General features: G+C 39.5%; 1 protein-coding gene across 1 annotated transcript in view; it reads left to right on the forward strand.

Moving 5' to 3' along the window:
* LOC103468136 (uncharacterized) overlaps nt 1-19,483 on the forward strand; it is a 43,802-nt gene extending 24,319 nt beyond the window's left edge. Inside the window, exons 5-6 of the mRNA XM_008414999.3 lie at nt 18,049-18,085; nt 18,424-19,483. Coding sequence (XP_008413221.2) covers nt 18,049-18,085; nt 18,424-18,457 — 71 coding nt within the window. The 3' untranslated portion in view covers nt 18,458-19,483. The remainder of the gene's footprint in view (nt 1-18,048; nt 18,086-18,423) is intronic.
* Nucleotides 19,484-25,746: the final 6,263 nt, after the last annotated feature.

Below are 25,746 nucleotides of genomic sequence, written 5' to 3' on the forward strand. Positions count from 1 at the left end.
ACACATCAACAAAGCAAATTCAGACACTCACCAGAATGGAAATGTCTGGAAGAAACTTGTAGATATCTGGGGATGTTGGAGAAGGTAAATATCAGGACGTCTCAACCGCTGACACTCAGGACATTCGTCTTCTTTTTGTTAGCTCCGATAGCTTAGCCTCCTCGCATTCTTTCCAAGCAGGAAAATAGTGAAACGAAAGTCCGTTTTCCATCTTTTTTACCTTTTTGGTCGTGTGATCGGACATTACACCCAATAACGCAGCAAGTTCGTGCCATAGCTAAAATATCTGTGAGACAGTCGTTTTTGTCGGTGGCAACAAAGATGGCGCTGATACCCCTCCGACTAGACCAGTGACATCACGCTCCGAAGCTCTATTGTATGTTTAAGCTCCATATTCATTTCAGGTGTAAAGAGCAGTGTGCAAACTATAGCTAAAATGCTTGATTAAAGCCGATGGGCACACTTTGGCAGGCCCCATAAAATTTCTGTAGGAATTTTCTAGTTGGGGCCTGCCCATAGCAATGCATAGCGAGAGCAGTAACAGACTTGCGAAGCAAGTCAGTCACTGCCTCCATGCATTGCATGGCAGGCACCTATTGTTCTACACCTAATAGAATGCCTCTTTATTATTAGGGGCATGCCATAGCAATGCATAAGGAGAGCAGTGACTGACTTGCGAAGCAAGTCTAACCATGGCGGAACACCTTAATACAGAGGCCTGAGTAGAAGGAAAGGACTCGTCTAGCCCTGACTACCTTCGATCCAGAAGTTATGACCCTTTACAGTTGAGGAACAATCAGCTGAGTAGCCCTCACAGCTGCATAACCCCTACAACCACTCCTGTTAACGGTAGCTCCTCTCCTAACATAACGGCACTTGTTAACGGCTAGAATAAGTTCAGTGACTTAGATTTAAGTCCCAGGGTCATTATTTTAACACTCACCAGAGGAAACCACAAAGCCACCCTATCTCTAGAATCATGTATGTTAACTTTAGCATATTTAGGAGAACCAACAATAATTAAGACTGACACAATTAAACTCACTGTTCACAATTCTCATTGAAACTTTAGAATATAATTTTATTAAGCAAGCTTTAGCAGGGGCATATGACAAGCAGGTTAATTTCCCAAAGGTTATGAAATGGGTAAGAATATAATAAAATCAAATTAAAATCAATCACATCCTATCCTTATTCTTATCCCTAACCTGTGTCACTAAGTTCACTGAGCGAGGCTTTGGGGGAAGCTGGTCAACTCATACCCAATGGTTCTTGGTCTCAGCAGCTGTAATCTTTAGATGTCCTTGGTCAGAGTATTTGTTCAGTCGGAGCAAAGTCCTCTTTCTGAAGAGAAGCGGAGCAAAACTGTGCGTTGTCCTTATAACGTGCAGAATCTTTGTCATTAAATGACCTCCGTCTCTTCTCCAAGTCGGCTGCAACAGAGTTGAGAGCGTTGGGTAGAGGCAGAGGAGTTGGTCGGATCTGGAACCAGGGTCGGTGGCTAGTGGAACTAGTCCCTTCTTGGCGGCGTGAAGTCTTTGAGCTTCCCTTGGTCCCGGGGTTTAGTCCTCTGCTGGTCTTTAGCCTGCTTCCTCTTGTTGGCTCCTCTTCTGCGCCGCGGACGAAGAACTCCTTTCCTCCCCTGTGCTCCAGTTTTTAAGCCCTCTCAACCCAGGGCGGTCTACGGGGCAGGGCTGCGTTACTTCAGAACCTTCCCACTGCGTCTCACTGTCTGTGGAAAGTCCCAACTTTCCCCAACTCTCTTATGACTCATTCATACCTCATTACAACATCGCCGGTACTTTCCTTGTTTTCCGTTGACCATCTGTTTCTGATTCTGCCGCGCCCTCGCCCCCACTCAGTAATGACTCATTCCACACAGTTTCTCCTTCTAAGTCTTTCTTTTCTTACAAAACATAATCAATGTGTTACTTTGTCGACCTATTACTTGAGTATATTTCTTCCTCACTCATTATCTTTAATCTTTAATAATCAATTATTATTATACAACAATCAAGTTGTTCAAACCTCAATTTCCATTATAACATTATAACATTCAGCTGATTAAAAGTACAGAACATATATTTTTGATCATAGATTACAGACATTCCTTCATTGGCATGTGTATTATTATTTTAAACCTGTTACAAACCATAATCATCATTAAATCATTATACAAGGTTTACTGTTATTTCTCAGGCCTTTATTCCATTTTCTGCGTGTACCTGGACAGATCTCACATGCTTATACCAGGTTTCACGACAATGGTCATTAAAATGAAGCTTACTGAAACTTTCAAAATAAAAGCCTGCATATTCCTCTCACATCAGTGCGGTGCAATAATATGTAGCTTTTTTTTTAACCTTTTTTTCTCAGGAAATTAGCACAAAGAATAGCACATCACTGCCCCCTAGTGCATTGCCCTGTGCAGCACACACACAGCAGTTGGCTGAGGATTAATTACTATAGCAGAACCACAACATGGTGAAACTCTCAAATAGCACACATTAGGGCTGAGCTGGCATTTAGAACTACTTGCTTTTTTGGGCATTATATAGCTGGACTGTTACACGCTGGATTAATGTGGCCAGCGTGTAACAGTCGTGGCCATTAATCCAATGTGTAACAATAATGAAGCCTACTGAAAATTTCAAAATAAAAGCCTTGACCTTTTTCACATCAAGTAATTACTCTTTTGGCCTTTATGTGACTGGTTTAAACAAACTACTGTTACACGTTGAATTGGTAAGGTAGTTAAAATGAAGCTTAATGAAAGTTTCAAAATAAAAGTCTGCATATTCCCCTCAGGTTAGTGCACCACCATAGGCGGTGCAATAATATTAAACTTTTTTTATGTTATTTATTCTCAGGATAATGAACATTAACATTAGCATTTCACAGCTTTTGACTAGTGCACTAGCACTTTTACCTTAAGTTAGCTATTAGCTAATTTTCTCATTAATTAGACATGTTTAGTATACTGAATGGAGCATGTAAAATGAAAGCAACATGGTCCTGTTGATTTCACATGCTACTGCCAGCATTTAGGCTAACATTAGCATATTTTAGCTTATGCATTAATTTTAACATAATGAATGGTACAAGTACAGCTTAGTCAACATGCTTCTGCCTCTCCACAGGTTAGTGACTACATTGCAACTTTCTTTAGCATTAATGCTAATTTTTAGCATTGTAACGCTGGGTCAAAGCCTACGAGCACACTTTGGCATGCCCCTTTAAAATTTCTGCTGGAATTTTCTAGTTATTATTCTTCCGTCACCGTTAATGCGACTCATACCGCTGCGTGCCCACCCACAAAAGTGGTATCAAATCGTGCGGCTCGATGCCTAGAAGGGAGCTATTATTTTTATTGGGGATCAGAGTTACGACGGGGACGTAAAAAGTGAAAACCGAGCAAAATTTTCAACTGCCGAAACGCAGAGTGTAACTGACACCAATTGCCGATTTTTTAGAGTGAGAAACGGAGTGGAATATTGACCCAAAAATAATTTTGAAATTGCTCTCATGGCCGCAAAACTTGTACTATTGGTATGAAAGTTGGTCATGAAATCGCACCGAATACCTGCTCCGTGAAAATGTTTTCAAAATTTCTCTAGGGCTTACGGTTTTCTGTCAAGGTGCTTCAGAGCAAAGTGATGGGACAGCACAAATTGACGCTCCTCCCCATGTTTTACATACATTTCTGAAAAATTTCTGAGCTCAGCACACAAAATTTTTCTCATTGCTGCAATTATTGTGAATGACCTACAGATACGAATCACGGGACTATCGGAGACGACAAATAGCCCTCTCATACACTTCAAACGGTTTTTGGATCGGTCTTACGGATCCTGAATGGGAAGAGGTCGTTCGGACTGCTTTTTTCATTAAAACTGACAGGGTGTCCCATAATGACAGATAAAGTCTCTCACACACACAACCACAGTGGGCAGAGGCTTAATCACTATGGCAACAGAATATAGAGAAATTAGAAGCTGCTGGTTTGGACTACGAAGTCTCTGTAGTTCTAAACATGGCGGAATACTAATACAGAGGGCAGAGCAGAAGGTCAGAACTACAACATGGTGCAACACTCAGTTATTACAGAGGAGGGCTGAGTTGACATTTAGAACTACTTACTTTTTTTGCATTGTATAGCTGGATTACCCAAACCACTGTTACACATGGGATTAGTGTGGCTATTTAAAATGAAGTTTACTGAAAATTTCAAAATAAAAGCATGAACATTTTTCACATCAGGCAATTGCTCTTTTGAGCTTTATGTGACTGGTTTAAACAAACCACAGTTGCACATTGAATTAGTGTGGTCATTAAAATAAAGCTTACTGAAACTTTCAAAATAAATGCCTGCATATTCATCTCATGTCAGTGCACCGCCTATGGCGGCGCAATAATATGTAGCTTTTTTTAACCTTTTTTACTCAGGATATTAGCACAATGAGTAGTACTTCACTGCCCCCTAGTGCATTGCGTTGCGCAGCACACACAGCAGTTGGCTGAGGATTAATTACTATAGCAGAACTACAACATGGCAGAACTCTCAAATAGCACACATTAGGGCTGAGCTGGCATTTAGAACTACTTGCTGTTTTGGGCATTGTATAGCTGGACTGTTACACGTTGGATTAATGTGGACATTAACCCAATGTGTAACAATAATGAAGCCTACTGAAAATTTTAAAATATAAGCCTTGACATTTTTCACATCAGGTAATTGCTCTTTTGGGCTTTATGAGACTGGTTTAAACAAACTACTGTAACACATTGCACAGCAAGGCAGTGCATTGGCACTAGCCTTTTACCTAAACTTAGCTATTAGTTAATTTTCTCAATAATTAGACATGTTTAGTATACTGAATGGAGCAAGTAAAATTAAAACAACATGGTCCTTTTGCTCCACATGCTACTGCCAGCATTTAGGCTAACATTAGCATATTGGCTAATTTTAGGTTATGCATGAATTTTAACATATTGAATGGTACCAGTACAGCTTAGTTAACATGCTTCTGCCTCTCCACAGGTTATTGACTACATTGCAGCTTTCTTTAGCATTAATGCAAATTTTTAGCATCATAACGCTGGGTCAAAGCCGACGGGCACACTTTGGCATGCCCCCCCATGTAATGCATGGCAGGCACCTATTGTTCTACACCTAATAGAATGTCTGTTTATCATAACATCTTCTTACATTATCGTTAATGCAGCTCATACCGCTGTGTGCTCACCCACAAAAGTGCTATCAAAATGTGCGGCTCAATCCCACGAAGGGAGCTATTTTTTTTTATTGGGAATCGGAGTTATGACGGCGACGTAAAAAGTGAAAAATGAGCAAAATTTCCAACTGCCGAAACACAGAGTGTAACTGACACCAACTGCCGCTTTTTTAGAGTTTGAAACGGGGTGGAATTTTGACCCCAAAATAATTTTGAAATTGCTCTTATGGCCGCAAAACGTGTACTATTGGTATGAAAGTTGGTCATGAAATCGCACTGAATGCCTGCTCCGGTAAAGTGTTTTCGTAATTTCTCTAGGGCTTACGGTTTTCTGTCATGGTGCTTCAGAGCAAAGTGATGGGACAGGACTAACTGACGCTCCTCCCCAGGGTTTCACATAGGGTGCGTTCACACTGCAGCCTGAAGTAACTCAATTCCGATATTTTGGCAATTCCGTTTTTTTTTCCCGGGTCATTCACACTGCCAGTAAATGCTTCCTGTATGTGTTCTGCAGTGTAAACGGGCAAACGACCTGAAAGTGTCCCGCATGCGCAGTAGAGGGCGCCATAGCGTCAGCATTCCCAGTGTTCTGCCAACCGCCATAAGAAGAAGAAGAAGAGCTCAGTGTTTGCGGAAGTAAACATGGAGGCTAACGGTGGAGCTTAGCTTACATATTTGAAGTTGTTATCCGGCCAGAGCAGCAAATTAACAACTTAATCCTCATATAGTCCGTCATGGTTGTTGTTTTTCTTCCCACTTGCGCGTCTCAGGACGCAGAATAGTGAGATTTGTTGAGAATCAGTGACGTTCAGTTTGGATGAACGTCACTGAATCGGTCGCATTTGAATCGGATACGTATCGGATATGGGTCACATTCTAAAAGAATCCGACCTGTGCTGATCACACTGCCATGAAAAGATCGGATACAGGTCGCATTACGTCAAAAAAATCGGAATTGGGTCACTTCAGGCTGCAGTGTGAACGAACCCATAGATTTTTGAAAACCGTTTGAGCTCAGCACACCATATTTCTCTCATCACTGCAATTACTGTGAATGACCTACAGATATGAATCACGGGACTATCGGAGACAACAAATAGCCCTCTCATACGCTTCAAAAGGTTTTTGGATCAGCATTACGGATCCTGAACGGGAAGGGGTCGTTCGGACAGCTTTTTTCATTAAAACTGAGGCTTGATCACTATGGCAACAGAATACATAGAAAGGCTGCTGGTTTGGACTACAGAGTCTCTGTAGTTCTAAACATGGCGGAACACTTTATTACAGAGGGAAGACCAGAAGGTCAGAACTACAACATGGTGGAATACTCAGTTAATATAGAGAAGGCCTGAGCTTGCAGTTAGAGCTACTTGCTGTTTTGGTTATTATATAACTGGTTTAACTCAACTACTGTTACACATTGGATTAGTGTGGCCATTTAAAATGAAGCTTACTGAAAATTTCAAAATAAAAGCCTTGACATTTTTCACATCAGGTAATTGCTCTTTTGGGCTTTATGTGACTGGTTTAAACAAACCACAGTTACACATTGAACTAGTTTGGTCATTAAAATAAAGCTTACTAAAACTTTCAAAATAAAAGCCTGCCTAATTCCTTTTACATCAGTACACCGCCATAGGCGGTGCATTAATTAGCTGTTTTTAAGAGTTTTTTCTCAGGATAGTGAGCTGCCTTGCACAGCTCACTTTCCTAACCCTATCACTACACTAACCCTTTCCCAATTTCCGCAAGAGTGTGGGAAAGACTGGATTTCTGACCCCAAAATAATTTCTAACTCGCCCTCATGCCCACAAATATCACCCGATTTGACTCGAAGTCGGTCAGGACATAGATAAGCATGCCTGCTCTGGTATAATGTTTTCAAAATGTCCCTAGGTCTTACAGTTTTCTCTCCAGGTGCTTTCGACCGATGTGGCGCGACAGGATAAAATCAGGCTCAGACCTATGTTTTTCCATATATTTCTGAAAAATGTCAGACCTGAGCGCACATCATATTTCTCTCATCACTGTTAATACTGTGAGCGAGGTAGAGATATGAATCGCGAGAATATCAGAGAAGACAAATAGCCCTCTCATACGCTTCAAACGGTTTTCGAATATGTGTCATGGTTCCTGAATGGGAAGGAGTTGTTCGAAGTGCTGTTTTTGCGAGAAACAGGCTGGTTTAAACAGAGAATAGACCCTTTTCACATGACGTCAGACAACATCCATTTTGACTCGAACCAGTGTATCTTTAGTTCCGGTGTGTGTAGTGAACGCTGTTTCTGGACTCTAAAGCTGCTGCCACAAATATGATTTGAAGATATATCACTATTTGCAAACAATTTTTCTTCATCAACATAATCTAAACTGGACAAATTCCTCGCTGAATGATACCAGTTTGACTACAAAGGTACGTGTTTTTTTTTATAGCTGTTAGTTGATATGCTAGGCTAGCAATAGTAATTTGTTAGGTTACGTAATGTTAGCCAGCTTTCTGTTTTGGAAATAGAACGTATTTAGGCTCTAATCTTAATCACATTTTTATAGTATAGACAGGGGTTGCCACGCGTCATGTAAAATGCGTGATCGTATTAAACCCTCCTCACTTACGCTAGTTTCACCACCCGCTAAGTAGCGACATTACCTGTAGCCACAAGTCCAAAACTTGACAGTTATGCCAAACACCTGCTACTCCATCACGTCCTGAGAAGTCAAACTCTTGCTACGATCAAGACATGAGGAGGAAGACGCTGTTATAGATAGATAGATAGATAGATAGATAGATAGATAGATAGATAGATAGATAGATATTAACGTTTCATTGGAGAAATGTGATGAGCTATCTATTTATATATATACAGTATATAATTTCCTTTTCACCCTCCGCAGGTGGTCTCTCTCTCTCTTGCTCTCTGTCTTTCATCCTCTGAGCTCGGGTCCTCTATCAGAGCCTGGGAGCTTGAGGGTTCTGTGCAGTTTCTTGGCTGTGCATAACTGCACTGCATATATATATCACTGGACGAAAAGGGGGATTTTTGACCCTATATTCTGACACAAATGCAACTAGTCAGCGACAGATATCGACAGCAATCGACAGTTGGCGGGGCAGCGCAGTTTCGCCGGCCGCAGTCGAATGCTGTCGAATGCGGAATCCTACAAGGGGGGGAGGGGAGGTGGGGGGGTTGTTAACAGCTTAACGACTTTACTTAACATGTGAATAGCAACAGGAGACCCACGTGAATGGACCTTACCAAGCTCCGCCCAGAAACGCCCCTCGTGACTTTATGTCTCACATTAACCTCCTCTCAGAGCTTAGCTTCTATGGGATTTTTTGTTTCGACTGACTGCAGAGTATTTCTGAGTCGATTAGTTTAACATTTCTGCCGGATTTTCACAAAATATCAGCCACAACGATGGACAAGGAAACCAACAAGTTCATGTCATCTTTTTTGGACGACATCAAGATGTTTTAACTACGCGATGCCTCTAACATTGTTCGAGTTGCAGCTAAATGATACCAGTCGATGAGGAAAACAGCAGATCCTCAGACCCTCAGCATAAATGTAGCTGTGGACAAGATCACTGATGACTATTGTTCTTGCAAGGCTGGGTAAGTTGGGCATTCATGGTTTAGAGGGTTCGAATGTGCCTAGGACTTATACACGGTACTCGGTGCTAGCGTGGCTAACACGATTACAGTTTAGTAATAGTTAGTGTGGCTAACACAATTACAGTTTAGTAAAAAGCTTTTTCAGGTTAAATAAAATCTTTAATATATGTCAGATACGGTATACATTGCATATTGATCTGTTCAGCTAACGTAAGGCTGTGTAACAGACAGGCTTCAGGATGTAGAAGTTGTATCAGTACTGCCATTATGCTGTACTTGGCTAAAAGGTTTTCATAATGGATGTGTTTATTATTGACTTTATTTTTTTCATTCACTAAACACAAAGAAAGCAAAGCTATAATACTTACGCCAGCAGACACTTTGTTCTTATTGATCCTACGACGGTTGAGCTGCAAATGCGGTCGTGCACAAGCTTTGATCCAAGCAAGGCTTTCCATTTCAGATTTTGGAAATCTGTGAATTTTAGTTCCACAAACACGATCAGGATACCTGACATCGCCTGTACAGATACCCCACTGACGGAAAACCTTTTTTTTTTTCGAGTCCTGACGCAAAAACTTTGTCGGTCTGGTAGTCCACAATGTGCATTAGCAGGAGTTTGTGACCCGGTAACCCACGTGATAGCTGCGCTGTGACGTAAAATGGGCATTAGCCAATGAAAGGCGGTCCATTGTCAGTCATTGGATGAAAAAACAATGACATCACAATTCATTACTTACATGTGATTGGTCGGTAGATTTCAACCTATTGGACACACTAGACCTGTATAATTACAGGCCTGGTTAATACTTTATGTACAATCTACCACTCTGGAACATGGTTTTTTTATTCCTCCCATCACAAGATAAATCTTCAGATAGAAGGAATGTCAAAGTAAGATCACGTTTCACAAAAAGTCTATTGTATGTAATCATGCATATTCTTCTTTTATATTATCAATTCAACCAAAACTAAGTTTTTCAGTGATCCTAACACACATGTAATATATATTTTAATGGATAAGATAGATTATTGTTTTAATATTCTTTCTCCAAACATACTTCTTAATGGTGAACAGAAATTAAAAAGGATTAGCTACAAAATGAATAAGAGTCAAAAGGTGGTGCTCAACAGTTGATTTGCATTTGCATGGCACTCAGCAACTTCATTTAAATACAAAAACCTCTGCTAGGCATAAGGGGAGGGGGGTGATAGGGGAACATGGACACACAGCGTTTGACCATTTTTGGCAGTGTTCGACTCTGAGGGCTTTCGGCAAGAGGTTTTTGTCAATCTCCATGCGCACGGCAGAACAAGGTGTCAATAGCTGACGAAAATCCCATTTTTTGTCCTGTGTATGTATATACATATATATATATGTGCTCATTAACTTCACATTTCTCCAATAAATATTTATCAAATGTTAGTAGAAGGTTAAGTTTCTTATACTTTGTCTTCCTGTGGTTGTAGACTTGGCAGTAGAAAATTGATAACATAGGAATAACAACTTCATATCCCTTTTAACAGGTTACACTTGATTCTGCTGTGGTGCCTATGGAAACGAAGTGCATGAAGTTTGTGCTCAGGTGGGAAAACCCTGTGGATCACATGGTGGGACTTTGCTTCAAACTGCTCACTACAGTATAGCATTGTCTCTGTCATCCACCAGTTCACTGCAGACTGGCACCCGCCAAGGACCCTACATGGACGTCTTCTTAAGTTGTAAACACTGAGTACATACTGTTGAAATAAAATTGATATGCTTTTTGTAAATACATTTTCTCTGTCAATGACTTAAATTATTAACTGTGGTAATTATGTTTGTGTAATGTAGTAACCATGTACAGTGTTTAATATAATTATTAAATAATGTTTTAAAGAAACAGCCACAAACCTTATGTCTTTGTTCCACAATGGCAGCTTTAATTTTAGCATTTCCTATCCTCCACATACTTTGTTGCCACATGTTTAAAATTTACAAAAAGATGCAATTTAAATGTAAAAGTTACACATATGTAGATTACTCAAGAGAAGCTATTTACAATAGTTTTTACAGAACTCTACACAACATCAATTCATTTATTAATAGATACATATAGATATTAACTACAGAATAGATACACAAAGATTTCATTTCTAACAGCTGCTAGCAGTAGTGATTGTTCATCCAAGAAGTATGACTTGCAGGAGCAGAGAGGCTCTGTACTGGTTTGTCCTTTTAAATCTAGAGGCCCATGATACTTTGACTAGGCAGCAAGTGTCCCACAGCTGATTGACTGAACCTGCCATGGACAGAGGAACAAGACCATCCCAGATATGGTAGGTTGTTAGGTCGGCTACTGTTGAGAAAGATGGACAACAAAACAAATGGAGAAATTATGAATCTGTTAAGAAAATATATTTAAAATAAGCTAGTTTTAAAATTTAACATGACTTGATTGAAATAGCCTAATTATAGTTTTAAAATTCTAACTTATTTTAGCCTATTGATCTTTATTTTACCTGTAGTTGTTGGCCAAGATCTCTGATCTGCCCTTTGTCTGTCCGGGAAACAATCAGTAGGACGTTCCAGCTCTTCACACTGATCTGTGGAGGCCATAAACCAGCAGGAGTTCGGAGAAGCTCTCCTTAGACAATGGGAGCAAATAGCTTTAGAGAGGGTCAGAGACGGGTCCTGGTTGGATGAGCAAAGATTCGCCTTATTTGAATAAATTAAAGAAAGGGAGATAAAACTTTCCACACAGAGTAACAAATCAGATTTGCGCTTGCAATTCTCCAAAGACGTCTTTGCTGTCTTTCATTTCCATTTTTTGTCTTTTTCCTTTTCTCAGGTAAATTCATGTGTTGTTTGTGCTCTGAGGTTTATGATGTTATCTGATGTGCTTTTCTGGTGATAGTGTTCATCTGTCTTGAATAAATGCTGATTATTGTGACACTGTCATCACTGTGATCTCAGTCCTTGCGCACAGCATTTTCTGAATCCGGGCATAGAGAGGATATAACGAGTCAAAAGGTTTTTAAAGTTTTAGAATAACTTTTCCTCTCTTAATAAATCACATCAAAATATGTAAATTATTTGGCAGATAGCGCTTAAATCAATATTTAAAATGCTTTTCTTAACAACAGTGTTGGAAGGTGTCAGTAATTTTAGTGACGCTTTTAACAACAGTTTACAGTTATGGTTTTTTGTCAGGGTCCTTGAGACCGACGCTGAGTGTCTAAAGTATAGAAACTCTGACTCCAGCAAACTGTCTGAAAGAGAGAGCCAGCCCAGGTCCAGATTACCATAGCAACGGGTCCCAGAGAGAGGCAGTGAGTAGTCTCACAAACAGGCGCTGAGGCAGGTCTCACAATGCATTGTGGGAAGAATAAATATTTCATTTGACTGTTTATATTTTTTCTTACATAAAATTCTTTCTCTGAATTTTTGAGTGTGAATTGAAATACTTCATATGAAGCTTGAAAAAATTAGAGAAATAACAATTACCGACTGTCTATTTTTTTATTTATTTCGGACCGTGAGTGAGAAGAAGATGTGCGAAGCTTATAGTCGTCAGTCTGGGACTGAATTTCATTGAGCACTTGGTTCAGCTGTTGAATTGTAGCAGTGAATCAGATCAGCTATATAAATGTGATGGATCTGATGAGAGCTTCAGTCATTGGACCTTGGTGATGAACAGTGTAAAATCCATCAGTATGTGTAATACTGAATTGGAATACGCCAGTCTTACTGTGTGAGTCAGTGCACTGCCATAGGTAGGGTGATAGTATTAGCAATTTATTGCAGGTTATAGAACTGACTTGTGGAAGCCAGAGCATTAGCATTTTTGGACTACAATTTAGCTCAGCTTAGCATTGATGCTAATAATAAGCATCAGAACACCTTTCTTACTTATTAGCAACATTTTGTATAGTGAATGGAGTAAGTAATGACAGACAACATGCTAGTGATGCCAAACATGATACTGATAGCAATCGTGCTAAGATTAGCATTTTGGCTCATTTCACCTTATGCATTAATTTTAACAAAATTTATGGTGCAAGTACAGCTTCATCAACATGTTTCTGACTCTCCACAGGTTTCTGACTACAATTTAGCTCAGCTTAGCATTGATGCTATTGTTGAGCATCAGAATGCTTTTCTTACTTATTAGCAATATTTCATATACTGAATGGAGTAAGTAATTACAGACAACATGCTAATGATGCCAAACATGATACTGATAGCAATCATGCTATTATTAGCATTTTGGCTCATTTTAGCTTATGCAACATACTAAATGGTACAAGTACAGCTTAGTGAACATGCTTCTGACTCCCCACAGGTTATTGACTACATTGCAGCTTTCTTTAGCATTACTGCTAATTTTTAGCATCAGAACACTTTATTAAAAATCTGTCGGGCACACTTTGGCAGGCCCCGTAAAATTTCTGCAGGAATTTTCTAGTTTTGCTAATATTGTGGACTGGCTGCAATCAACAATCATATTATTACATATTTCACACGCCTGCCAAACTTTTTGCATCTCTGACAGTGCTGTTTACATTATATCCTATATGCACACATAATATAGGATACATTTATTGGTCGATTTATCGGCACCAATTTCTTTAATTTTGGGGAATGGGTGATCAGCCGATACTGAAATGTGAAATCAATCTTATTCACCGATCTTATCCTCAGCAAAGGTTTAAAAAATAGCCTCTGTCCTCTTCTGCTCTACAGTGAGAGGTTTGATTGACAGACTGGCCCAATGGGTCATGTCTGCACGTTTGCAGTTAATATTCATCCCACTGTTACCAACTCGGTGACTTTCTTGCTACATTTAGCGACATTTCAGACAAAAAAAATGGTATTGGCCAAAATCAATCAGGGATTGGCCAGAAAACTGCAATCAGTGCACCCCACATACACACATAATCATGACATACTTTGATTAAATTATTTTTTCTTAGGTGTAATTAAAATTTTGTTTATACCAGGTGAGTCTTTCTCACCTGAGAATGTGAACCAGTACGGGGCTGATTCTGAGCCTTCAAAAAATTTTAATTGGAGAAGTCTCACATTACTTAGAAGTTGATGTAAAAATAATGTTTGTTTTAGATATATAAATGATCATGCTCAGTGGCAAACTAACTAGAGCTTAGAGTTGCTCATTGATATGTCAATGTAGTACCCATGCAACCTGATAGAAAAACATGGTAACACTTTATTTGAAGGGGAGTGAACAAGACTGACATGACACTGTCATAAACACCTGTCATGAACATGAATAAGTCTTAATGAATATTTATGACTGTTGTCATAAAGCGTCATTAGGTAAATTATGACACTTTTAATACAAAATTGACATTATTCAAAATGTCATTGTCATGACAACTTGACATAAGCAAGAAATTATAACTTGTCATGAATGTAATAAAAGGTGAATTTTAAAATGTTATCCTTATAAGACAGCATTAACAAGTCTTGAACATTTCCAGTTACCTCAAGTGGACCACACTTTACTTGAGGTAACTGGAAATGTTCATGACTCTGTCATTAAAGTGATAGAGTAATGACACTCAATGACATCTTCATTACTAGTTTACTGTGATACACTTTAACAGAGGAGGATAATGTCACAATTATAAGGGTCTCATGACAGCAAAAGGTATGTATAACAAGTGACTGTCTTATTCACCCCCCTTCAAATAAAGTGTTACCAAACAAATTTTGCTAGACAATGTCAAACATTGTGGGCTGCATAGTGGCACAGTTGGTAGAGCTGTTGCCTTGCTGCAAGAAGGTTCTTGGTTCGATTCCCGGCCCTGGTCTTTCTGCATGGAGTTTGCATGTTCTCCCTGTGCATGGTGGGTTTTCTCCGGGTACTCCGGTTTCCTCCCACAGTCCAAAAACATGACTGTCAGGTTAATTGGCCTCTCCAAATTGTCCCTAGGTGTGAGTGTGTGTGTGTGTGCATGGTTGTTTGTCCTGTGTGTCTCTGTGTTGCCCTGCGACAGACTGGTGACCTGTCCAGGGTGACCCGCCTCTCGCCCGGAACGTTAGCTGGAGAGGCAGCAGCACCTCCTGACCCCACTGAGGGACAAGGGTGAAAGAAAATGGATGTCAAACATTGAGAAGTTTTAATTATTCTTATCAAACTTTATCAAACACGCCGTTTTTGAAACCAAAAAAGCCCTCAAAAGTCATGAGAATAAACTGTTTTAAAGTGAAAACTCAATTTCACACCAATGCAAACATTCTAGCATAAATGTTTGGCTGTTGAACTGGACTGATCAAGGTCGCTATCAAGCTAAGTTTCTATTAGAAGCTCAGCAAATCTTTTTGCTAAACATTACATTACCAAGACACATGAAAACAAACTTTTATCTTGGCTTTTTTTCTGTTCTTTTTTCTTTTCTCTCTCCGTGAAGGATAAGTTCTTTTTTGCAACATTGTGATGTTGCAAAAAAGCCGGTGATTTGGCTTTTGGATGTGCACTGCAGAGCAGCTTGTATTACCGTGCAGTACGGTACCTACCGCTGCCACCAGGGGTCCCCAAGAGCAATTTATTTTTTTACTTTTCTTTTTGCCCATATAAAGAAATATTTCTACATACATCATCAAATATATATTATATGTATATTTATAATATATACATATAATATATGTATATATTATATACATATATTATATGTATATAATATATACATATAATATATGTATATATTATATACATATATTATATGTACGGAGAGATTCAAATCTCTCCGTTGTTAATTCCTTTTCTTCCGAGCGCCATTAAGCATAGAGGAAAGAGAGAGCTAAAATACATGTGTTCTCCGGAAGGGATACAGTACTTATCTCATTACCATTTCTTAAATGTTTACAGCCATTGTCTTCCTCTCCAGTACAAACACGACGCCACGCTTGTACAACCGCTGCCGGGGTTGTTTTCATGCTTTTATCTTAAACACATTCCTTCCAGATTGTTCAGCCCCAGAAACTGGTAATTACCATATATTATCACCTTCATATATATTATAAAGTTGTGTAAAATAAAATCACAACTTTATAATGAATTTATGTGTTATTGTTAATATAATCACATTGAAATAATTACAAAAAAAATCTGTTCCACTTAGCACCTAGCGGCCCCAGGGCCCTAAAAGGCCACTTTGTGTGCTTATGCCTTGAGCCGCCCTTGCTTTGTTCACAGAGATGAATCATTCTAAACACTCCCTCAACACGCACTTCTGAAAGTGCGACTACAAGTTATTCCTGCGGTTCACATAGAGCTTAATGTGCCTGTGTCCAGTTTGAGTGAAAGGAGGCGTGTGCGATCCGTGCTGAGGTAAACTTCAGAGATAAAGTGAAAGGCAATGCGCAGAGGCGCCAGCTGTGTGATTGGTCTGCTCTCCTGGCTTTAAATGCATCAATTATCAACTTATCCTTTAGAAATAAAGCTGCTCCACCAGTGAAACACTCAGAGCAACAGAGACACTTGCAATCCGGTTTTAAATAAAAAAAATAAAGTTTTTATTTTTATTTTTTATTATTTTTCTAAAACCACAATCAAGCAATGTTTAGCCTGGTGGTGTATTATAAGCTTGGCAGGCCGCCATGTTTATAATACACTGACGGAAACCCTGTGATGTAAGTCCATCTGTATCAGTGGATTTATTTGATTTAAGAATCTTAATAGCTTAATTTCGTCATGTGTGATTAGAGAGTCACATAATACTTTGTTTTGGTCACTAATTGTTTCAGAGAATGTCTAGTCCGGTGGTTCTTAACCTTATTCCAACCCCCCCGACACACAAAATACGTTGCGGCATTCTGATTTAGTAATGTAATTATATTAGCTGTGTTACCACCCCCACACCACTAGAGGCAGTACCAACCCCGAAAAGATGCAACTAAGGAGCAGATTTAGACTACAGAATTGGGTAAAAACTGTGAGCTTTGCTGAAGTAATTAAAGACACAAGTTCAAATCCATGCTGAGAGTCCATGCTCCTCTGCAGCACTGATTAGCTAAGCAATGTAACGTGATCCTCTGATTAGCTAAGCAATGTAACGTGATCCTCTGCAGCAAGTGATGGCAAAGCGGGGCGTCATCACGACTTTACACAAGTGTGTCTTTACCTCTGCGGCAGAGGCTCCGCCGAACCCCTGAGACCGACTCACCGAACTCCTGGGGTTCGATCGAACCCAGGTTAAGAACCACTGGTCTAGACTCATACAATGATTTGTAAAAAGTTTCACATATGTTTGCAATCATTTTTGGGTCATCAATAATTGTGTCATTTGAATTTGCTTAGTGATACCATTTTTTAGTTTCTTTGCTTTTCAAGTTTGAAGAAGTAGCTTGAATTTTGTTCCCCCTTTTTGAACCCTTTGGCCCGTGTACGTATAAGAGCCACTTTTTGCTTTTTTTAATATAAAGTTGGTCAAGTTAAAGTTGAAAGGTTCGTAACTTGGCTCTCTTTAAGTTATGGGCATGTGAGTGAATGTAAGTATGCATATATGCTTGTTTGCAATATTAAGATGTGAGAAAATGTAATAAAATATATGAAAATATAATAACTTAAATGATCTCAAGTGTGTGTTTTGGATGGATCATAACAAAACACACATTTACCCTGGTTTTGGAATGGATAAAGCAGGCTAAATTGAAACTTCTGGAAAAGCTCTTATCCAAGTCATGTTAAAAATCTATGGACTATGCTTAAAAGCCCATATTTTACATAAAAAGTTGAGGAGTGGTCAACTACCCAGCCAAGGTTATGGCAGAAGCTAGATGTTTTTTTGCAATTTGCTAATAACCATTTCATCAAATATTAGTTGGGTTGTTTGTTTATATTTGTGCCTATTTGGATTATAAGAAACCCACAAAAAAATTCAAGCAAGTGAACATAGCTCCTTTCTTTTAAATGAATTAAAATTGATAGAAATATTGATATTCTAATAATTTCACTAGGAAAATAAATCATGAAACGCCATAAATTTATATGACATGCAGGTTATGTAAATAGTAATACATCTTATTTATATAGCATGTTTCTAAGTTGTCAAAGACTCTTGAAACAACATAAGGTATGTATGAACATATCTGGCTTAAGTAAGACAACAGGTCAAAGACAAAGACAATGCTGTTCTGTATAACCAGAATTTTTTGCCTTTGCTGTTACTTTTCTTTGTCCCTTTTTACCCCAGGAGGACTAGTTGATGAAGTAACTGGATCAATTTACAAGTAGGTCTTATGATTGACAGTCACACCAGAAAGTACTCCCTTTCACCAATTCTGGGTTCTTATGTGAAACATGATCTGATGTTTAATAGGTTGAAGTATTATTCAAATAAAACTTCATGTGTTCAAAATGTAAATTTTAACTTTTTTTTTTTGTTCATTTGTTATTTTAAATTGGAAATCCGTGGAAAAATTAGGTGTAGTCCAAAAAATAAAGTGGCACAAAAACCTAAGAATTTAAAGGGAATGTACTTTCTTTTTACCCTAACTGTAGACTCTGACTAGTTCTGTTGAAGTATTTCTAACCGGTAGCTAATAAACTCTTCTCTCTGTACCCACAGGACTGTAGCTGACGTCTTTGATGATGATAACTGAGGCCAACCATATGTTGCCACAATGTGGCCCAACTAATACATTTCACTTTCATTTTCTTTTTTTGAGTTCCCTATACATTTGATTAATATGACTGAACAAAAACTGAAAAATAAGCAATAATATATATGTTTACTGTTGTTACTTGTCCATCCGTACTTTTAAAATGTTACTTTTAATTTGTTCTGAATTATATCTAATAAAAATCTAAAAGATATGCTTAGTAATCAATGTATTGGATATAGAATGCTGAAAAGTGAGAGTGTTGTTCCTTGCATATCTAGCCGTAACCCAGGAATTCACATTTTGTCAAATTACACCCACAAATTTGAATCTATTTAATTGGAATTTTACATGATGGACCAACACTAAGAACCACACAATATTGAAAAGGAAGGAAGGGTATGGTTTTTCAAAACTTTGTACAAATAATAATACATTTTCACTACAGTTTGAGACAGTATATTATACACTGTTCTATCAGAACAAATTATAATCTTATCCTGCATATTGTACTTTTAGCTAACAATTCTAATCTTTACCATGACATTTCTTATCTAAACCTTTCTTATCTAAACATCCTAAAATCTGAAGTAAAACTAAAACATTGTTTAGGTCCCCAAAAGGCTAATGCATCTAAGGAAAAAATAACCTCCTTTCCTTACCAATGTACACATGTATCCTTTTTGGGAAATGGAGCTGCTTCAATCATTTCTGCAACTTAAGCTTGACCCTTAAATTCACCATTACCTGATTGCAATTTGTACTTCACCTTATTAGATTATTAGATAAACCAGAAATTGTGCAGGCAAAGCAACAAACATGTTTAGACTGAACTGTATGTTTAGATTATATGTTTAAACTACATGTTTAAACATACAGTTTATATTAACTTATTATACAGGTTTTGTATTTGCCATGTCAATCTGTGAAACAATATAAACTTTGGTTTGTGAACATTGCCTGAAGGACCCAGAGTAACCCAAGGATAGAGAATTATTTTAAATAAATTCACTTTTTATTACTACACCTGAGGATCAGATCCTGTTTTTATTGCTACTTTCTATTATTATAATTTTAGTGTGTGTAAATGTTAGAGTTATCAATGTTTTGTGTGTGAGAGCTTTAAAAAATTCTAAATAAGCAGTGGATGGAAGCTTTTGGATGCCCAAATCCTGACAGAATATGGACTGGAAGCACTGAGATCAAAATGGGGAACACCCCAAAGGTGGTGGAGAATGACTGAGCTAAGATCCTGTGGGACTTCCAGATCCAGACAGACAAAATGGTAATGGCGAACCTCTCTACGAGAGGACCACATCCACCTCCCTGAGCAAGCCCCGGTAACTATCACAATGGCAGACATCCAAGAAAGAGTCTCAGGTAAAACAGGTCTGGACAGCACCAGGACCTGACATGATCCATGCCTACTGGCTGAAGAAACTCACTGCCCTCCATGAGCGACTGGCAGCTCAAATGAACCACCTGCTACAAAATGGGACTCACCCTGAATGGTTAACTGAAGGGCGTACAATCCTGATCCAGAAGGATCCCTCAAAGGGTTCAGTCCCATCCAACTATCGGCCAATAACCTGTCTCTCTACAACATGGAAGCTCATGTCAGGCATCATAGCGACTAAGATAAGTGGGCACATGGATAAATACATGAGCAAGGCACAGAAGGGCATAGGCATAAATAGCACAGGAGCCAAACACCAACTCCTTGTAAGACCGTACAGTCGCCCGTGACTGCAAAACCCGACACACCAACCTGTGTACCGCTTGGATTGATTACAAGAAAGCCTATGACTCAATGCCACACACTTGGATCATTGAATGCTTAGAGATGTACAACATCAACAGGACTCTAAGAGCCTTCATTGCAAACTCGATGGGGTTGTGGAAAACCACCCTTGAAGCCAACTGCAAACCACTTGCACAAGTGTCCATCAAATGTGGTCTATACCAAGGAGATGCTCTGTCCCCACTGCTGTTCTGCATAGGCCTGAACCCTCTCAGCCAAATCATCAACAAGACTGGCTACGAATACCAACTCAAGAATGGGGCCATGATCAGTCACCTCCTCTCCACGGATGACATCAAGCTGTACGCCAAGAGCGAGCGAGACATCGACTCACTGATCCACACCACCAGGATCTACAGCACTGACATTGGGATGTCATTCGGACGAGAGACGTGTGGTCGGACGGTTACAGAGGGAAGGTCGTCCACACAGAAGGGGTCTCACTCCCAGAAGGAACAATAGCAGACATTGAGGACAGTTACAAGTACCTGGGAATACCATAAGCAAATGGCAACCTTGATGAGGTCACAAGGAAAGGAGCCACAGCCAAATACCTCCAACGAATAAGGCAAGTCCTGAGAAGCCAGCTCAATGGCAAGAACAAGATCCGTGCAATAAACAGCTATGCCTTGCCAGTAATAAGATACCCTGCAGGAATAATTAGCTGGCCAAAGGAGGAGATAAAGACCACAGAAGTCAAGACTCGGAAGCTACTAACCATGCATGGAGGGTTCCACCCCAAATCCAGCACCCTGAGACTGTACACGAGCCGTAAGGAAGGAGGCAGAGGACTAGTGAGTGTGAGAGCCACTGTCCAGGATGAAACATCCAAGATCCATAAATACATCAAGGACAAAGCCTCAACGGACGATGTGCTCAGCGAATTTCTCAGATAATGGGGAACAGAGGACAAGGTGCTGGAGGTACCATCATGGGAGGACAAGCCCCTACATGGGATGTACCACCGACAAATAACTGAAGTGGCTGATGTCAGGAAAACCTACCAATGGCTGGAGAAAGCTGGACTCAAGGACAGCACAGAGGCTCTCCTCCTGGCTGCCCAGGAACAGGCCCTAAACACCAGAGCAATAGAGGCTCAGATCTACCACACCAGACAAGACCCAAGGTGTAGGTTGTGCAAGGAGGCCCCTGAGACAGTCCAGCACATAATAGCAGGGTGCAAGATGCTGGCAGGGAAAGCGTACATGGAACGACATAACCAAGTGGCGGGCATAGTGTACAGGAACATCTGTGCAGAATATGGACTGGAAGCCCCGAGATCAAAGTGGGGAACACCCCCAAAAGTGGTGGAGAATGACCGAGCTAAGATCCTGTGGGACTTCCAGATCCAGACAGACAAGATGGTAATGGCGAACCAACTGGACATTGCGGTGGTGGATAAAGAACAGAGGAAAGCCGTTGTGGTGGATGTAGCAATACCAAGTGACTACAACATCAGGAAAAAGGAGCATGAGAAATTGGAGAAGTACCAGGACCTCAGAGAGGAACTGGAAAAGACCTGGAAGGTGAAGACCACAGTGTTGCCTGTGGTCATTGGGGCCCTCGGGGCAGACACCCCCAAACTGGAGCAGTGACTAAAACAGATCCTAGGAACAACATCAGACATCTCAGTCCAGAAATGTTCAGTTCTAGGCACAGCCAAGATACTGGAGGAGAACCTCAAGCTCCCAGGCCTCTGGTAGAGGACCCGAGCATATATATATATATAATTCCCTTATTATTATTATTATTACAGATACAATATATTGTTATTTTTATCTGTGAGTCAGGAAGCCTGCTTGTGCTCTTGGTCTAATAATATGTATCTCTGAACAGATTCTCAGTGCCTTTACCTCTGTTAAGACACTGGGCCCATGGTAAGGAGGAGGGTGGTGGAACTGCACCCTCTAACTATCAGATTACATGCAAGAATATAAATATTTTTAACACACACTTGTTTGTGAATAAAATCGTAGGTCTGATGTTGAAGTTAGAAAAACTGTTTCTATTTATTTTCATAATTGTCCTTGTAAGAGGGGAAAAAACCTCCAGGACCCTAAACACAGAAATAGTTCGGCTGCTGAGAAAACTTCTGACTTAAATTTTTATCAGGCTGGACTAAATGCCTGGTTTGCTAAAAACTACAGTTTCAGATCAACACAGCCCTCTAGCACTGCCAACAGCAGAAACAGCAACATTATATTGATCAGGAAAAGCATGGACTGAATGTGTTTTTCATTGTCCCCACATAATGACAATGATACAGTATGATCCGATTAAATGTTAGACTCTTGGGGTGCCATGGTAGTGGCAGGGGCAAAGCACAACCCATGTATTATCTTAGTCCTTGTGGTCACAGGTTTGATTCCTGGCCTGGCAACATTTGCTGCATATGTTCCCCCTCCCTCATTGCCCTCTTTCCTGCCAAACTACTTTCAAATAAAGGCCACTAGACCCAACAAAACCTTTAAAAAAAATATTACTCTTGTTTAATATGGATTGTTGCTATATTGTTGTACAGTGTTTTAAGATTTTATTCAATGTGCCCCTTTTTAACTGTGAGCCCCTGCCCCTCCAAAGGTCTCTCCACAACCCTATTGAAAGTCTATAAATTACACCTGTTAATTTGAACACATTTTGAACACGACATTTGACATTTGAATATTACATCAGACCAATAAAAATCTATTTGTAAAAACAGAGTTGTGTGCTTAATGAAAAGTATGTTTAACATCTGTTGAAGGTTGCCTTTTTTTTCAAAAGGTACTTTTAATCTGACAAGACTCACTGGAACATATATTCTAAATTATTGAATATGTAAATTTGTAATGATCATAATGCGAGCTTGGGTAACTTGGAGTGAGCAGTCATTTGCCGTGACCAACTTGGGATTTGAAGACAGATGTACACAAAAAATAGAAGCACTGATCTAAGAGTACTTTCTCAGAAAAGTGACTGAGCCAGTCTAACCATATGTTGGAAAGCTTTAAGTCTAGTTTTTAAAGTAGACAGGATGTCTGCCTCACAAACTAAAACTGGGAGGTGGTTTCACAGGAGAGGAGCCTGATAACCAATAGATCTGTCATTCTACCTTTAGAACCTTTAGAAACCGCTAGTAAACATGTGGTATGAAATTGAATTGTTCTGTTAGGAATATAGAACAATCTGATGTATGATGGAACATGGTTTTATGTGTTAAGGAGAATTTTAAATTCTTTTTTAAATTTAATATCAACATCATCAAAGAAGAGAAGCTAAAAAGGAGAAATATGATCTCTGTTTTTGATCAGCTAAAGGCTAATATCTGCATTTTGTGGACTTTCTTATGGCAACGAATTTCAGTAGTATATTCTTGAAGAAACAAATGCATAGACTAGTTTTTTAGTGTTACTCCTTTAAAGGATATTTCTAGTTTTGCCACAGGTGTAAAAATTAAGTCCCAAAACCTTATTAATGTAGGATTTAAATAACTTCACGTTCATTTTATTAGAAACCCAAGACATTTCTAATGCTTTGCAATTTAGAGAACAGAAATACAGGTTTAAATTTTATGAAAGAATTGTTGCTGTTGACTGGCATAATCTATAAATCTTTCTGAAATATAGTTGCTGCAGACCTCTGTCATAACTGGAAGTGCAATTCCCATTGAAGCGCAACAATACAGCTTTTGAAAAAATATAACAAATGAAAGATCTTACGTATTAGTAGCTAAAATAAATGCAGATGATTCAAGAACAGCTGCACATTGAAGTACATCTGCAAAATCCAGGCAGTCATGAGACATGGTAAGAAGCATGTGGTGTGATGAGGATATGTATAGTACTGCACTATCTTTCTCTCTTCCTCTTGATGAAGGCAGATGCTTTTTTTCCTCTGCTCCCTCCCTGCCCATGCATGCCCTGCTTGCTCTGTTTTTTGTCCTGTCTTTTTTCCATGGAGCTGTGGAGCTGAGCGCTCCTAAGGACATCGTTCCTCGATAACAAACACCTCTGTCGGACACAGCCTCCTGGCTCCATGGCCCTTTGACGTCACCGCTTTCACTCATGTCTTTGTTTTGCCCCTTTGTTTTGTCTGAATATCTGAATGTTGCCATCTGCCCTGATGTGTCCCTTCCTCTTTTCCTTTAGTTTGTTATTAGGCCTGAGCAGCTAAGCGCTGCGAAGGCCTATTGTTTTTTATTTTTTTTTTTATTTTCTCCTGACAAATGAATTGGCTTTTTGGGGGCTTTAACATATTCAAAAACTCACCAAAATTGGTGTGCTCATAGAGACTGTAAAACATTTACGTATTTTCAGGTCTACGCAAATATCGCAAAAGAAACGTCTCCACAGCGCCCCCTAGAAAATTTCAAAAGACCCTTTCCTATTCAGTTACTTTATTGTAGAGACTTGAAATTTGTTATATTTGTAGAACTCCCAAAGGCACTCAGAATTTATAATTATTCTCATAGTGCAAGTCAAACAGGAAGTCTGCCATTTTGGATTGAATTTGCAAATATGACCCCATTTTGGCCTTCGCATTTGATCAAACTCCTAGGGCTTTTGATGGATCGGCTTCAAACTTGGTCAGTTGGTTCATAAGGCATGCCCGATTCAAAGTTATCAAAATGGTGAGTTTTCGTGCATGCTGAAGGGGTGATACCAGGGGTCGAAGTTCACCGACTCACCAGAAAATAATAAACTGTTATATCTCCTACAAAGAAACTCACAAAGCCACCAAACTTTCTGTGTGTGATGACCTTTGGGTGCGCTACAAGAACCAATCGTGAAATTTTGAGATCACCAAAGCCACGCCCCCTTAGTACAGGAAGTGTCATGTTTTACTGTGAATGGTCGCAATCTGACCCCTTTGACCTAATCAACATGAGACTGTGTCCACAGACAGAAGACGTGTTGGTGTGTAATGGTTTCTAACCCTGTTTGGTTTGGATGCAGCAGGTGGGCGTGGCGAATTTACCTGTAACACCATGTCCATACGTTTGGCTCTGAATTCCACAATTTTGAGTCCAGCTGCACCAAACTCACTGGGATGGATCCTTATCCAACTCCGGACAGCAATCCAATGCAATATTTTGTGGGCGTGGCCTAATGTCTCAACAGCGCCCCCTTGAATATTTCAAATAATCAGCCCCAAGCCATGCTTTGACCTAGAATTATGAAACTTGGTACACATGTGTATCTTGACAGGATGTGCAAAAAGTCTCTTGGAGCCATGGTCCAAACACAACAAGAAGTCGGCCATTTTGGATCAAAGCCACCATTTCCTGTTTTCCATAGACGACGCATTTGATCGAACTCCTCCTACAGCTTTGGAAATACAGACTTCAACCTCACTCAGCACACACTTAAGACATTGAATATGAAAAGTTATCAAAAGAATCCTTGTACATCAAACCCTGTGGGCGTGGCTGAGCGTCAAACTTTGGCTTTGTGCCATGAAACATTAAAATGCAATAAATTCTACAGGCAATGTGACAGCTGCATCAGAC

Source organism: Poecilia reticulata, chromosome 8 (assembly GCF_904066995.2).
Source record: "Poecilia reticulata chromosome 8, P_reticulata-male-v2, whole genome shotgun sequence".
Taxonomy (NCBI): domain Eukaryota; kingdom Metazoa; phylum Chordata; class Actinopteri; order Cyprinodontiformes; family Poeciliidae; genus Poecilia; species Poecilia reticulata.